At 39.4% G+C, this 14,633-nt stretch overlaps 2 protein-coding genes across 2 annotated transcripts; one reads left to right on the top strand and one right to left on the bottom strand.

The window, feature by feature from the left end:
- The first annotated feature begins 828 nt into the window (after positions 1–828).
- Positions 829–4,460, top strand: smpdl3b (sphingomyelin phosphodiesterase acid like 3B). The gene is made up of 9 exons (XM_008277390.1): positions 829–873; positions 1,053–1,175; positions 1,297–1,510; positions 1,752–1,849; positions 1,981–2,124; positions 2,254–2,423; positions 2,811–2,991; positions 3,191–3,324; positions 3,477–4,460. Exons 1-9 carry the CDS (start codon positions 870–872, stop codon positions 3,837–3,839), a joined length of 1,431 nt encoding a protein of 476 aa, XP_008275612.1. The 5' UTR covers positions 829–869; the 3' UTR covers positions 3,840–4,460.
- A 209-nt stretch (positions 4,461–4,669) lies between these two features.
- On the bottom strand, positions 4,670–9,348 carry mecr (mitochondrial trans-2-enoyl-CoA reductase). Its single transcript, XM_008277388.1, has 10 exons — positions 9,038–9,348; positions 7,670–7,767; positions 7,401–7,532; positions 7,175–7,318; positions 6,370–6,472; positions 6,056–6,158; positions 5,894–5,967; positions 5,743–5,803; positions 5,081–5,153; positions 4,670–4,987 (listed from the first exon to the last, which is right to left on the bottom strand). Exons 1-10 carry the CDS (start codon positions 9,229–9,231, stop codon positions 4,824–4,826), a joined length of 1,146 nt encoding a protein of 381 aa, XP_008275610.1. The 5' UTR covers positions 9,232–9,348; the 3' UTR covers positions 4,670–4,823.
- Positions 9,349–14,633: the final 5,285 nt, after the last annotated feature.

The following is a 14,633-nucleotide window of genomic DNA, read 5'->3' as shown; positions in this document are numbered from 1 at the left end:
CGCAGAGTTGAAGTCCCGCCAAAGCTGCGATGGCATGGAGTTGCGGGATTTGTAAGCCCTTATTTTTGCTTGTCAGACTGTAGTTCCCACGTTGGCACCAACATTGGCGAGTCTAAAAAATATCAGCTACGGTCCTAATGCAAACTTTAGCGTTTGCTAGCTGTAGCTTTAGCTGATGTTGCTTGACGAAGCGGTGGACAGGCTGGGAGAAAGGCTGCCTGCAAGACAAATCGCGGGGTACAATAATTCTAGCGATTCCGTGACCGAAGGTGCCTTCAAACGCTGCCGGAAATACGTAGTAATCGGAGGTTACAGGCTCTATTATGATTATAAAATGCATTTCCTGTTTATTCAAAGCTTTTAATTCATAATTGTGTCTAGAAAATACCACTGGCATAATATAATTAAGTTGAATCCATTGTGGAATCATTAAATGCAATGATATCTACGTTTTGAATTTTTTGAAGCTAAAACATCACCTTAAAAAAATTAAAATAAAATAAATATTAGAGAATCATATCTTTCCTCTGACAAATTCAAAGAAATCACAGTTAATCGCAAATTTAAAAAAAATAATAATAATTTGCGCCTTGAATCCATCTTGGCTAGTCCTATACTTAAACATTAGTATGTTTTAATAAAATATAAAAGCTGCTACACTGAATTTATCTTTAGCCTACATTAAAATAAACCAGGCAACATGGAGTCGGAATTAAGTTGCCACTCGGAATAGAGTGTGATGCGGACTATCCTCATGCTTTTTATGGCACTCTGAGCTGAAGCCTATTAATAGACACATATCCATTAACTAGTCATCATAATTTTTGTCTCTTTAATTTCACAATTATGCGCAATGACGCTTCTTTATTATGGGTGAGTCATTGCCCATAACAGGCTATCTACTGTTCATTTAAGAGATTATTTTGTTTGTTTGTTATCAATATAGGTAAATAAATACAAAGCATGCTTGGGAACGTGTTACACAATGGACCACCTTCAAGTCACAGACGCGTCATGAACACCTCTATCTTATCTTCCTTTGTCCTTTATAGCCTTACCTTTCAAACCTCGGCTTGGCTTTTGTCGTTTGTTGGCTTTCTTCAAAGAGTTCAACATGTCCGCAGTAAGGTTGCTCTTATCGTGTCTGCTTCTGAAAGAGGGTCTTGCGCTGTCAGGTAAGCAGCATTAATATCATAACCGCATTACAGTGTTTCTTGGAGAGCTCTTGTCATGGTGCAGGCACAACTTTCTGCGCGCAATTACGCATCGTTTTTGTTTTTTGTTTTCTTTGTCCAGGGAACTTTTGGCATATCACAGATTTGCATTGGGACCCAACATACGAACTGAGCAACAATCCTGAACTGGTGTGCGCATCCAGCGGGAATCGACCCGCAGCCGGTGCCGGTAAATTTGGAGACTATGTCTGTGACGCGCCATGGCACCTTATCAACTCCTCTGTGCACGCAATGAAAAACATCCTACCAGACCCGGACTTCATCGTGTGGACGGGGTATGTAATCTGACAGGGACTTTTTTTGTTTTCATGAATACAGTGTTCAGTCCCAAGTCCATCCGTGGGGACACATATGCTTGTGAGACCTTCAGAGTCACCGTTATTTTACGAGGTACAGCAGCTTGAGAACAGCATACTGGTTTATTACTGTTGGTAGTAGATTCTTTCTGACTGGGCCCAGATAATCATCACTTCCTCCTACCCAGCATATATTCAGAAAGCTGTTTTTACTTCCCAGAGATGACACACCACATGTACCCAATGAGGATCTGGGAGAAGAGGCAGTGCTCAGCATTGTCCGAAACCTCACCCACATCATAAAAGAGGTCTTTCCAAGTAAGTGTGAAATCAGGTGACATCGCTGTACATTAAAAGGAGAAAACGTCCCAGATCAGTATATACCATTGTGTTCTAACATTTACTGACTCTAAACAATGACTAAAGTTTTATATTATTGCTTTCTTTAGTGACTAAAGTGTACTCTGCCCTGGGCAACCATGACTACCACCCTAAGAGTCAGCTCCCTGCAGCCCAAAACTATATCTATGAGCAAATATCAAAAATGTGGCAGGACTGGTTGGATCCAAACTCCAGAGAGACATTTATAAAAGGTAAACACAACTTGCTGTGACACTTACAAACATATGCACAGTTTCTTTCCAAAGAATCCAAAACTCATCTTGTCATACATGGAACAAATGTAAGTAAAACACGCTTTCTGAAATGTTCCTCTTGCGCAGGGGGATTTTACACAGAAGCGCTACTGAATCGACCGGGTTTCAGGATGCTGGTCCTTAACACTAATCTGTACTACGACCAGAACAAGCTGACCCAGAACACGGTCGACCCTGCGGGCCAGTTTTACTGGGCAGATCGGGCTCTTACGGAGGCAGCCAACAACAAAGAGAAGGCAAGGCATCGCAATCTGTTCACAGCAACAGGATTATTACTGAATTTAATAGTGAGGGCATCTTCCTGGATGCTGGGAACTTTTGCAAACCACTATCCTGATTTCTTTTTATTTGCTTCCATGCTTGCAATGAAATATGCAAATGAAAATGAATACCTCTATTGATGCTGTTTATCAGAGTAAAATGGAAGGGCAGCTTCTGGTTATGTCCCCATGTATAAGTAATTATCCACTGGAGAAGATGGTATCTTGTACCACTAGACTCTGCCTGGTGACACATCACATTTCTCTGGCTCAAAACAACCCAAAAGCTAAATATATTCAGCAATAGTTGAAGTCAGCCTTTTGTGAGATAACTTTTTCTAACTATATTGGTTTGTCTACTAGGTTTACATTATTGGCCACGTTCCCCCAGGTTTCTTTGAGAAGAAAAGAAGTAAGCCATGGTTCACTCCGAAGTTCAACAGGCAATACTTGGAGTTAATTGAAAAGCATCATTCTGTCATAGCCGGGCAGTTCTTTGGTCATCATCATACCGACAGTTTCCGCATGTTCTACAACGCAAAGGGTAGGTCCCTTTGTTCTAATAGCAGTATTTGTTTTTACCTTGTTTTGCACCAGTGATCTACTGAATTATTTTTACTTGGTAATTGCTTCATCGTGTGGTTCCTCTTCTATGCAGTGTCCTGACGTCAACATGAGCATGTGCCATACCTAAAGTGGTAAAATTCTAGTAATCAATAGTGACGCCTTTTCTGTTTCCACAGGCACTCCTATTAGTACGATGTTCCTCAGTCCAGGTGTAACACCATGGGAAACAACACTTCCCGGAGTCGTGGATGGAGCCAACAACCCTGGGATTCGTGTGTTTGAATATGACACAGAAACGCTCCTGGTCAAAGTAAGTCATGGCCAGTTTATATCATTTTCATTCAAGTATGTTTAGTGGCTTGTCTATGTAGCAATATTTTACAAAGAAACGTCCAGAGGAGACTTCTAATGCTTTTATGGTTTTGTTTTCTGTTTCGAAACACCATGTGTGGGCACACTCAGGATGTGGTGACCTATTATTTGAACCTGAGTCACGCTAATGCAGCCGCAGGACGCTGGGAGAAAGAGTATCGCCTCACAGAGAGCTTCAGAGTACCGGATGCCTCTCCAGCCTCCATGCACCAGGTCCTGGAGCGTATGGCTAGTGATCACTGCTACCTCCAGAAGTACTATGATTTCAACTCTGTCAACTACGACCTGACAGAGTGTGACAGTGACTGCAGGGTTGACCATGTGTGTGCAGCAAGAGAGGTAGACTTTGACAAGTATGAAGCGTGTTTGGTAAAAGAAGGAGCAGCATTCATTTATGGCGGGCTGCTGCCGGTCCTCTCTGTGGCTGTAAGTCTCATACTGACCAGTCAGTAGAGATCATCACAGACACTTCTAACACATTCATTCTAGACATGTTTAAAGATGTAAAATATTCCACTTTTAATTATAAGTTATTCAAACTTTAAGCATATATCACTCACAGCTTAAACATGAAAGAGTAGTAAGACCGACCAAAGCACATTTTTGTGTGAAAGGGGTTGAATAGAAAAATGAGCAATACTCAATAATAATCAGCAGTATTGTTATCATGTAGATATTTGTTTTAAATGACGTGTGTTTCACAGTTAGCATCACAGATTGTGTCCTCATATTTTAAATGATACAATAACCACAGATGCACTGAGCCATGTGCTAGATGTAATGAAGTAAAGAAAAACAACCTTTGACTTCACAAATCTTTGGTGTGGCCTCTTGACCTTGGTTTATTGGTACTTCCTTTCAACTGAAAAACCACACATTATTCTTGAAATTCAAGAGGCTAAGGTACCAGAAACTGTGAGATTCTGCATCGAATCAAGAAGTCTGTGAAATGTTTTTCACCAGAAACTGTCAAAATCTACTGCAGCTATTCCAGAAATCGGTTCCAGTACATGGAATCAATGCACCATTGACAATCAGTATCTGTTCAACAATAAATGCGTTGCTAAATATTAACTGGATTTCCATTGTGTCTGTGTAACTAATCACGTAAAAGCAAAGCAATCTGTCCCATCTGTTAACATAACAGATAAATTTGTATTATCTGGGTTCTGTGATAACGCCTGTTCTCTCATATAAGTATATAAAGATTTAATGAGCTTTTGATCACTGCCAGTAAGCCAAACACTCAGAGGTGTCATTGCAGAACAGGAAAGATACTGGACTTTGAGCCTGGTGTGAAGACACATTTACTCAGCATGTGATTGAGCAGTACATTTGGTTGACACTTTAGAAATAATGTGACAGTCCTGAGGTTACAGTTCAGTTTCGGCACTGTAATCACAACGGTGTGGTGTTAGCATGTGAAATCAAGACAGCTCACATAATCAGGACTTGTTTAGTTGAAGTAAAAGGCTGCATGGCTGTATCCAGAGCTTTGCCATACTCTTGGAGACCCACCTCGGTGCAGGCTGGAGCGGTAAGCTTTCCCTGCTGGATGAGGGAGCAGAGCTCATCCAACATGGTTCTGAATATTCTTTCATCTAGAGAAAGGAATAGGTCATTAAAGTTCATCTGAAGTGACCCGTTGAGATGTGCATCTCTTTAGGTTTATTTTATGAGTCATGCGAACTCACCATGAGAGTTATCTCTTTTCCACTGTGTGACCCAAAACCCCCGAACTTTCACATCCTTGAAAATAAGAGCACTCTGCAGAGAACAAGGTCACCATGTGTACATGTGAGAGAAAAAAAAATCCTCATCAGATGTTACTTTAAAGCAATAGTTCAACATTTTTCTTTTTTAGAAATTTGCTTTCTTGCTCAGAGCAGTGCTGGGTTCAGACTGAAGGAGACAGAAATCAGGTTGCATAACACACATAAGGAAAATTCTCACAGATGTGTTTCGCTCTAATCGCAGATATATGACGAGATTTCAAAAAAAGTGGGGCCTCATACACTATGTTACATTAAAATTACTATGCAGAGGGAGAACAACGGGAGCACTCAGGTGGGCAGTGCGTCATCTAATGTGATCTCATGGAGAAGCAGATTAAACAACAGTGAGACCGTCATGTAACAACTTCCCCTAACACTAATGATACTAAACGGTGAGTAAAAAGAAAAGCAGAAGGTTAAATGACAAGTCTGAGACGGTGATGAGAGGGTCAGTATCACTCTCACACTGAATAGTATTAACCTTCTCACCTAACTCTCAGCAAGAAAGCAAGCGGGCACATTTGAAAAGACGTAAAATTGTGTCTTTAAATCTGAAATGCCATTGCCAGGTTTCATCTTACCACTGGCACAGTAACTGGCTGTTTGGACATCCCTCCGTATGTCACCATAGATCCTCCAACCCTAAAATAAACAGAAAACATATGATTGTTGTTTTATTCTGCAATGTAAGGATGGTATATGATACTAACAAAGATTTTAAAGCATTCTCACTGTAGATGACGCAGCAGCTCTGTTGCACTCTTGCCTCCAACTCCATTTAATGCCAGTTTAGGCTTTGGACACGTCTTGAAAAAACAATGACAGAACTTTGTTATTTTCTGGCCGGCAAAACCGTGTGATCATATCTTTAAAGCGGTCTTCATACCCACAGACCTTGAACAGTTCCTTAATCTCAGGCCGCCTGAGGGCCTCTTCTTTGATCACGTGACTGGCTCCCATGGCCTTCAGCCTATCACTGAGCTGTGTGAACTCTGGCCTTAGAAAGGGAAAAAAAAGTTCATTACAGCTGTAAAGGCTAGCACATAAAAACTTGTGCAGACTGGCAGACTGACAACTTTATTAGGACTGACTATTAAAAGACTTAATAAGCTTAGAAGAAAACAGTACAGAGAGCTATACTCTGTTATTTACTGACTGTTTCTAAAAACTTTGTGATTGAAGAGGTAATCTAATACACCTGAATTCACCTGTCTCGGATAACGTTGATCGTGTTAATGCCTCTTGCAGCAGCAATCTGTATGACCGCCTGCCCGACTCCGCTGTTGGCTGCATTCTGGATCACAGAATCACCTAAAAATACAGCAGATAGAGAGAAACTGTGTTATGATGGCCAAGACTACTGCATAGCATGTCATATTATTAGGAAACATTTAGGTACTGCATCCAAAAACCTCCTTTTAGATTTTCAGTATTTCACATTTAACCTCTTAAAACCTGGCATCCACATGCATGGACATCACATTTTGGGTTATATTAACACAGGAGTTAATTTTTTGTATTTTTTATTTATTTGTAAAATTATTTTCTTATTACTGTTTTATTTATTTATTTATTTAAATAATTACATTTTTTAAATATTTATTTTATTATATTTATATATTTTTATTCTCTTTGCTATTTATTATATATATATAATTTAAATATTTTTAAATTTATTTTTATTTATTTACAGATTTTTATTTTTTATTATCTTTGCTATTTGATCTGATCACATAGCAAAGAGAAATAAAAAATGCATATCAAACAAGAGCTTGGTTCTTAAGAGGTTAAATAATCATGCTGTTCTCATCATGTTGCTTGTTGATTAATGAACACTCATGACTGTACATAATTCCTTTCTATGGATGTTTTTGTTTCAAATGCCAGCCCAGTAAAGATGAAAATAAAATAAAGTGACTTGCTTTATCTGTATATCTACACATGTGTATGTACTCCAATGACACTGAGTTCCATTAAAGAAAACATTATACTCCTGTGTGTGGGAAATGCTACCTGGCTTGAGATCTTCAAAGTCAGACAGCATCCTAAAGGCAGTGCAGGGGTTCACCCCCAGCGTGGCAGCAGACAGCAGCGGAATGTCATTTGGCAGTGAGATGACATCATCCTCAGCTAGCACCGCCTCTGTCCGCCATGTCCCTGGTCACACAGAGGTACGGAACTATAGCGATTTCACGTTGACACCGGTGGACCCATTCATGTTGCGCGAGCTTTAATTTACCTAAACCAGCATCTCTTGGGATGACCCAGTCCCCAGCTTTGAGGGACTTCACCTGGCTGCCCACCTCTATCACCTGGGCCACACCCTCATTACCACCCACAGCTGGAAGATCAGGCAGGATGGCATAAGTACCTAAAAAACACACACCACCATATGATCATCAGACTTTCTAAAAAAATAAATGACTGTTGGTTGACACAGTTTCTTACAATTAGGGCACTATCTGAATGCTGCTGTCTGGTGTGGAGGAAACCCAACAAACTCCATACCTTGAATCATGTTAATATCAGACGGGTTTATTGGGGCTGCCAGCACTTTAACTAGGACATCTTTAGCACCAACGGGAGGCACATCTGCATCCTCTAACCTGATAAGCACATAAAAAAGAAACCATCACATAGTTTGGTGCATTAAGTCATTATTCGTGCAAACGTGCAAATGCCAAACTGTATTTCTTTTGGAGACTGCATTTTGATTTATGTCTGTGAAGATTCTCAGTCATCCAGGTTATTCTCGTAGTTTAATCGTAGCAACTGGACTTGCTTGAGTTTCTTGAAAACGTTTCACCTCTCATCTAAGAGGCTTCATCAGTTCTGACAGTCAGAACATCAGTCCCGGGTTCTCCAGCTTCCTCCCACACAGTCCAAAAACATGTTGAGGTTAATTGGTGGTTCTAAATTGTCCGTAGGTGTGAATGTGAGTGTGCTTGGTTGTCTGTCTCTAAGTGTGGCCCTGCCTTCGTCCTAAGTCAGCTGGGATAGACTCCAGCCCACCGCGACCCTAGAGAGGGTTAAGCGGTGTATAGATAATGGATGGATGGATGTTTACTGCCTTTAAATGTTTGTTTTTGAGTGCAGTATGGGCTCATTGTTGGCCCTCAGGTATTTGGAGTCAGCAGCTATACTGATGGGTTTAAAGGGGGCAGGGGTTGAAAGAAATAAATAATAAAATCAGCAACAAAGACAGAGATTTTAAGGTATCATTGGGAATAGAGGGAGTGAAAATCAAGGAGGGACAAGAAAGTGAATGGAAACAAATTATAGGGAAGGTAGACCTGAAGAAGGCACTAATTTTTTATCTTAATCAGCAGGTTAAAAAAAAAGCCATTTGTTTGTTTAGGCAGCCTACCTGTTGTGACAAATAGATTCAGGTACTGGAGGTTATATCAGTGCTTGCAGAGTGTAACAGTCCTGAAGGTAGCGAGTATTACACAGAAAGAAAACAAAACTTTTGCAAGAGATTGTATGATCTTGGAATCTTTTTCTGGTGAATATTTGTTCACAATGGAAGTTATCATCTAATTACAAAAACAGCAAGTGGCCACAGAGATAAGAGAAGAAGAAGAAGAAGAAGAAGAAGAAGAAGAAGAAGAAGAAGAAGAAGAAGAAGTTGTAGTTTGGGGGGCGGTTACCGTTTGGTGAACCACACTAATTTGAAGACAACATGTTAGGAAAACTACTTGAACAAGCAACTATTTGGTGAGACTTCTTCCTTATAACAAGTGTTTTCAAGAGAAAAGTCTTGAGGTTTCCACCGAAACTCCCTGAAGGGGGGTTAGCCACACATTAGCTTTCGCTATCTCGTGGTTACAGAAACTGAAAACACTTCTGTACTTTAATGAAGACAAGCATTCTTACTGGACGACTCGTGAAGGGTCTCCGTGGTTTCTGTACAGTAGTGCCTTGCATGCTGCTGCAGAGCGTCCAGCTGAATGACTGAAGTGGGAAATGTTAGCATCTCTGCGCCGTGAACACTTCAACAGAGCAGCGACGAAGCTCCTCCTGCAGCCTGTCCGGCTTCTGAGACACACTGTGTGAAGTGGCAACCACATAGCTATCCGCGAATTCACTTTAGGGCATAAAAACGACACGACAAATTAATAATATTTCTAATTTGACGCGTGAGGTAAGCTAGAAGCCGTCACACGGCGGCCATATTGGATTTGAGGTCATTATAAACAGAGAACAGCGCCCCTAGTGGATCAATGCGTCATGACGCTGCCGGAACCACCGCGTCATTTTTCTGGCGGAAAAGGAAGGAGGAATTGTTTCTTTGTTTTTTTTTTAAATTAATGAATTTATTTCTCTATTTCACTTCTTGTAAAGCAATGTAGTGAGGAACGGTGATCTTATCAGGTGCTTTTTCGGTAGAATTAAATTAGATTGCAGTAGTGAAAGATAACATTTACTCATGTAGTCTTACTGTCTGTATCTAATGCATTCATACCCTTCTAGTAAAGAACAGGCAAAATGCACAATCGTCAATCAAATGACTAGAAACTGAAAAAAGTAATAATAAATAAAAATGTGCTAAATTATATTGTAGTGAAATAAGACATTGTTTTTGAATTGTGGGTGAAAAGAATAATTTTTTAAAAAATTGTCCCAGACAAATTAGAGCACTTTGCTGATGAGCAGTGAAATCCAAATACCTGTCAACAGGCGCAGAAGTCTGACTGAGAGTTATAGAAAACACTCAATTGCCTCAAAGGGTTGTTCAACAAAATTTTAGTTCACGGGTCCCATCATGCTTGTTTTGTTTTTTTTTGTTCTTTTTTTTCATGTTTCTGTTGAAACCCAATTCAAAAGCAAGGTCATGATTTCCATTAAATTTTTATTTATTATTACTTTTTTCAATTTCAACTTATTTCAGTGACAGGTGATTTTTTTGTCTTCTTTAATGGGAGGGTATGAATCTGACAATGACTGTAGGTATATCTATTCATACATGCTTACAGTTTAATACTCCTCAACAGGAAGGATTGTAAGGGAGTGGTACAGTGCGCTTTAAGCCAAGCAATGTCTTAAATGCAAGTATTTGGAAAAAATATATATATATAAATCCTATTACCTCCCACACAGCCTGCTGTTGGCATCAACGCCCTGTCACACTTGAATTTGTTCTATGGCACTTATCTAGATTGTTTTCTCCTGACGGGATCCTTGCTTGTGTTGTATCTGCTCTCAGATGTACGTCGTGTTGGATAAAGGCATCTGCTAAACGAAATTGTAGAATTGTATTTGCTTTTTGCTAATTAATATTTCCTCCACGATTGTTTATCAAATTCCAATCAACATCAGACAGATCGTGTAACTAAAGTGAAAACAATCTCTGCTGTAAGAGTAAGAGGACATGAAGAGAACGTGGGTATTGACATATTTATTAGGAAATGGAGCAGATCTTTACATATAGAAACATAATCACAGTAATACTTTGAAAAATCCTACATGCTGCTCATCGTTGACAAACTAGCCGTTTAAATCGCCTGAGATCAAGACAGTTGTAGTTTTGTGGCAGTAAACATTGATACATTCATCAGTTATAAATGCACATTGTGGGAAGTGGCTCGAGCCGTTTACCTGATAAAAAAATACACCATCGCAAATTGAATGGCTGATGGTCACGAACAAGATGTACCATGATAAGCACATAGAAAACTGCAGAACAGGATGAGCTTCAAATGTTACCCTGAGCACATGGTTTATCCAAGTCCTTGGATTTTAAAAAGGAATCTCTAACCTATCTAACACCCAACAATAAAAATCAAAAGTCACACACCATTGAGGGGTCAAACAGGTTCGTTACAATCAGAATGTCTGGCATAAACATCCTTAGTTTCCAAATAGTGTTTGGAAAACAGCACTGCAGAATATTGCAAATATTACAAGCCTTAAACGCACCCTTTATCTAAAGAGTGGGTGTCTGAATTGCTGAAAACTAGATAGTTTGACAGATGAGGCAATCAGTGGTTTTCTGTCATTAAAAAAACAAACAAACTTAACATCACTAAAATTACTGAGCAAAAGTCATCCGTATGTGTCCCTTTTGAAGAAAAATAAAAATAAAAATCAACGTTCAAGTTCGAGGATCTACTGGCACAGCGATTTTAAGTGGTAAATTCAAAATAAAAAAAAATACCAAGAAATGTAAACTGTTTCATCTAATCACATCACTTACCTATGTTGTGGAATGGAATTATCAAAATAATGTTTGATTCTGCACTCTATAAACTTTTAAAACTCTTTTTAAATGTCAATTAACCGAAGGATATGGAGTAACATTTGAGTGTTAAGTCATCCATGACACATTCTCTTTGTCATAAGCATTGATAGTCTGAACCATAATTGTGTTGAGATGAGACAACCCCGGATTATATACTACTAGCCCCAGTCCCTTTACAATATTCTACTACATCCCCATCTACAACGATTATAGAGGAAAAAAAATCAATAATAGTAAAACATTTTCTTCATATCATATATCATGGCGAGTTATGCCGAAAAAGACAAAATATTAAGAACACCGTCACACTGGGTGTCTGACAAGAAGTTGACAAAGAGTCAAAAAGCTCGTAGATCTCAGCATTAATCGCTGAACATCGTTTTTTCTTCTTTGAGCAAAATCTTTGTACTTTCCTTTGTTGTAAAAATAGAAGCTGTTGCATCAAGACATTTCCAAGCCCAATTTGCTGCGGCTTGCTCGTTGTATGCTTCACGTAATGAGCATGTAATCCCTGCTTTGTCTTGAATAAACACGTCTTGACTCCTTCCAATCAATCTGAAGCATTCCCTGAGTTTTCAGATTGGTCATTCCTGAGATGAGCCTAAGAGTAGAGGTGTTTTTTTTTTTTTTCTTTCCTTTTTTCCCCCAACCAGCAACTGACTGTATATGGTTTTTGAAAATCAAAATAATTCTAATCTAAAATATGCAACATATTTAAAAGTGATTAAACTGAATAATACAAAAAAATAAAAAATGCATCTTACACATGATTAGTGCAGAGTTACATTGCATTGGTTTTGGCATAGATAGGTATACCAATGGGCTTCTCTTCTGAAAGGCTCATTGTGCACTAAAGTAAAAAAAAAAAAGAAAAAAAAATCATACAAGGCAAAGAAAATAATAATAAAAAAAAAAAACCCTCACAGTTTTCCGTCAGTCCTCATTATACCTGTACAGTATGTACTGTATATTGTTACTCTTATGGTGCAATATATTACTGTTCCATTGTATTCATATTATATTATTAAGGACAATGACAGTGATTTATCAAGCACATATGTACAAAGTAGTACCTTGGTGTTAAAAAAATCTGTTACCCAAATATATTCTCAAGTCATATGTAGTTTTGAATGACATTTGGCAGTTTTCTGATGTCTACTAGATCATTACTTGCTGAGAGGCTTCAACAGGAGCAGGAGGAGAAGCTGCAGCACTCTTGGATGAAAATAAATAAGTAGTATGATATTTTTATTTTTAAAAAAAGGCTTTAGAATAATTTTACATATATATTAATTGGGTGTAAAGTCACAGTCAGCGTCTCCTGTAAAACGGGAGTAAAATGCTGATTAGCTAGCTAGTCCTACATGCTCCTCCGTGCAGGCTTGGTGTTCCTGAACTATTACCCTACTAAGGGTTATATGGAGGTAATGTCATAAATAACTACCTAAAAATTGATCACATTGACTAAACAAAAACACCAGCCTTCTCACTGGCAACATCATGTCTGATTCTGCCTCGTTGTATTCAAGTATCAAAAAGGAGAGCTAGCTGGATCCCTTAGCAACTTGGTCCCGGTCAGGTATCTTTAATGATGTTGCACATGTGTTAGGGTTGGTATCCCATTGGCAAAAATTCAAATCCAAGTTGAGGTAATTGTAAAACAGCAGTCTTTCACACAGCAGCTCATAGAATGAGAATATACTGCAGAGGTAAAGTTGATAATGCGTCGAACCTAAAGAGTAACTTAGCATCGAGCTGAAAAGCAGTGTTCTGCTGCCCTCTCTGGGTGAGACTTTAAATCTTGATTGCCCTGCCAACCACATTGTTCTACACCCTGAGTAACTGTGGAGCAATATCACACGGCCTAGTACAACAGACCACACCACGACTTCCCCCCAAGTCATTTGCAGCACAAGAAAGGCGCATGTCCAACACTTCCTGTAGCTTTCTGTAAACCTAAAATCTGACATTCTGACTCAACTAATGAAGAAACTTGCAAGGTGGGCCAGTTGAAACAGTCATCCTCCAATCATATAGAAATCTATGACTAACTTCTTTCCACCACCGCACCCCCAGATTGTTTCACTATGCAAATAAAGTTTAGTACGGCTCCTTCTACCCTCTGAAGGTAGTCTGTAGTGTGAAACCACTTGAGGGTTTCGACCGTCTTGGTTGAGGTTACAAGTGCAACACAGCGGACATCCGACCACCAGCGTCTTGTACCTTCACAGCAAGGTCAGAAGTCAAACCACTGGAAGCGAGTGAAAAACCAGATTTTCAGCAGGTGCTAAGTTACTCTTTAAGAACGTAATATTGCAGCCAGTGGCAATTCTGTATTCAAACTGTAGTGCAAAAAGGATCCGATGTAATCCCAGTTCAAATCACAATCTCCAAAACTGTATTTTGAGAATATTTGGCTTACCATCAGCGGTTAGGATGATGGTTTTAGTAGCAGACCAAACATGCACCAATGAGGTAGACCATGCACCTTTAGACCGCCAGCAGTACGCTGGATTGAAGAAATGAAATGACAAAAAAAATAACTGACCAAAAGCTGGAAAACACCTCTGGTCGGACATTCATTTGGCCCTAAAAAAACCTGGATGGTCAACTGCAATATTGGCAGATGCCAATACATTGCCTATAGCTATACCCTTAAACCCGTCCCATGTTTTTTTTTCACGAACCCTCCCAGCCCCCCCCCATGCGATATGCGAACTAACATTCATTACAGAGGTACTAACTGTTACATCTCTGCCTTGTCGGATAGTGACGTGTAACAGTCAGGAAGAAGACTAAATGGTAAGGCAGCAAAAGTGTAGCTCTATACTAAACACACCGAGTATTACTCAAAAAAAAAACCAGAAGAGGTATAATGCCAAAATGATAGGGGAGGCGCGGTATCACATCAAAGAAACACGCAAGAACTCATGAAGACCGTCCGTTCTATGGCATCGCTCACTACGATCTCTAACCCGTTAAACAACAGCAGTGATTCATACATTTACGTCCTGAGTGCAATAAAAAGCAGAATTCCTGAGTGTTGCACCAAATGAAAAGAAAAAAAAAAAGACAAAAAAAACCAAACTTCAGCAACATTCTTCATGAGTATTTTTTTCTTTTTAACCTGAGGTAGTTCCAAAAGCAGCTTCGACAGCCAGAAGGGAAGCGTGTGTCCCTCCTCCCCGTCAAAGCAGTGTGATTGGCCTCTGTGCTTCCCTGATCTCTCCT

The sequence above is a fragment of the Stegastes partitus genome, unplaced genomic scaffold (genome assembly GCF_000690725.1).
Source record: "Stegastes partitus isolate 25-593 unplaced genomic scaffold, Stegastes_partitus-1.0.2 Scaffold97, whole genome shotgun sequence".
In the NCBI taxonomy this organism is placed as follows: domain Eukaryota; kingdom Metazoa; phylum Chordata; class Actinopteri; family Pomacentridae; genus Stegastes; species Stegastes partitus.
Note: the sequence above shows the minus strand (reverse complement) of the source record. Positions and strands in the feature narration are given on the sequence as shown.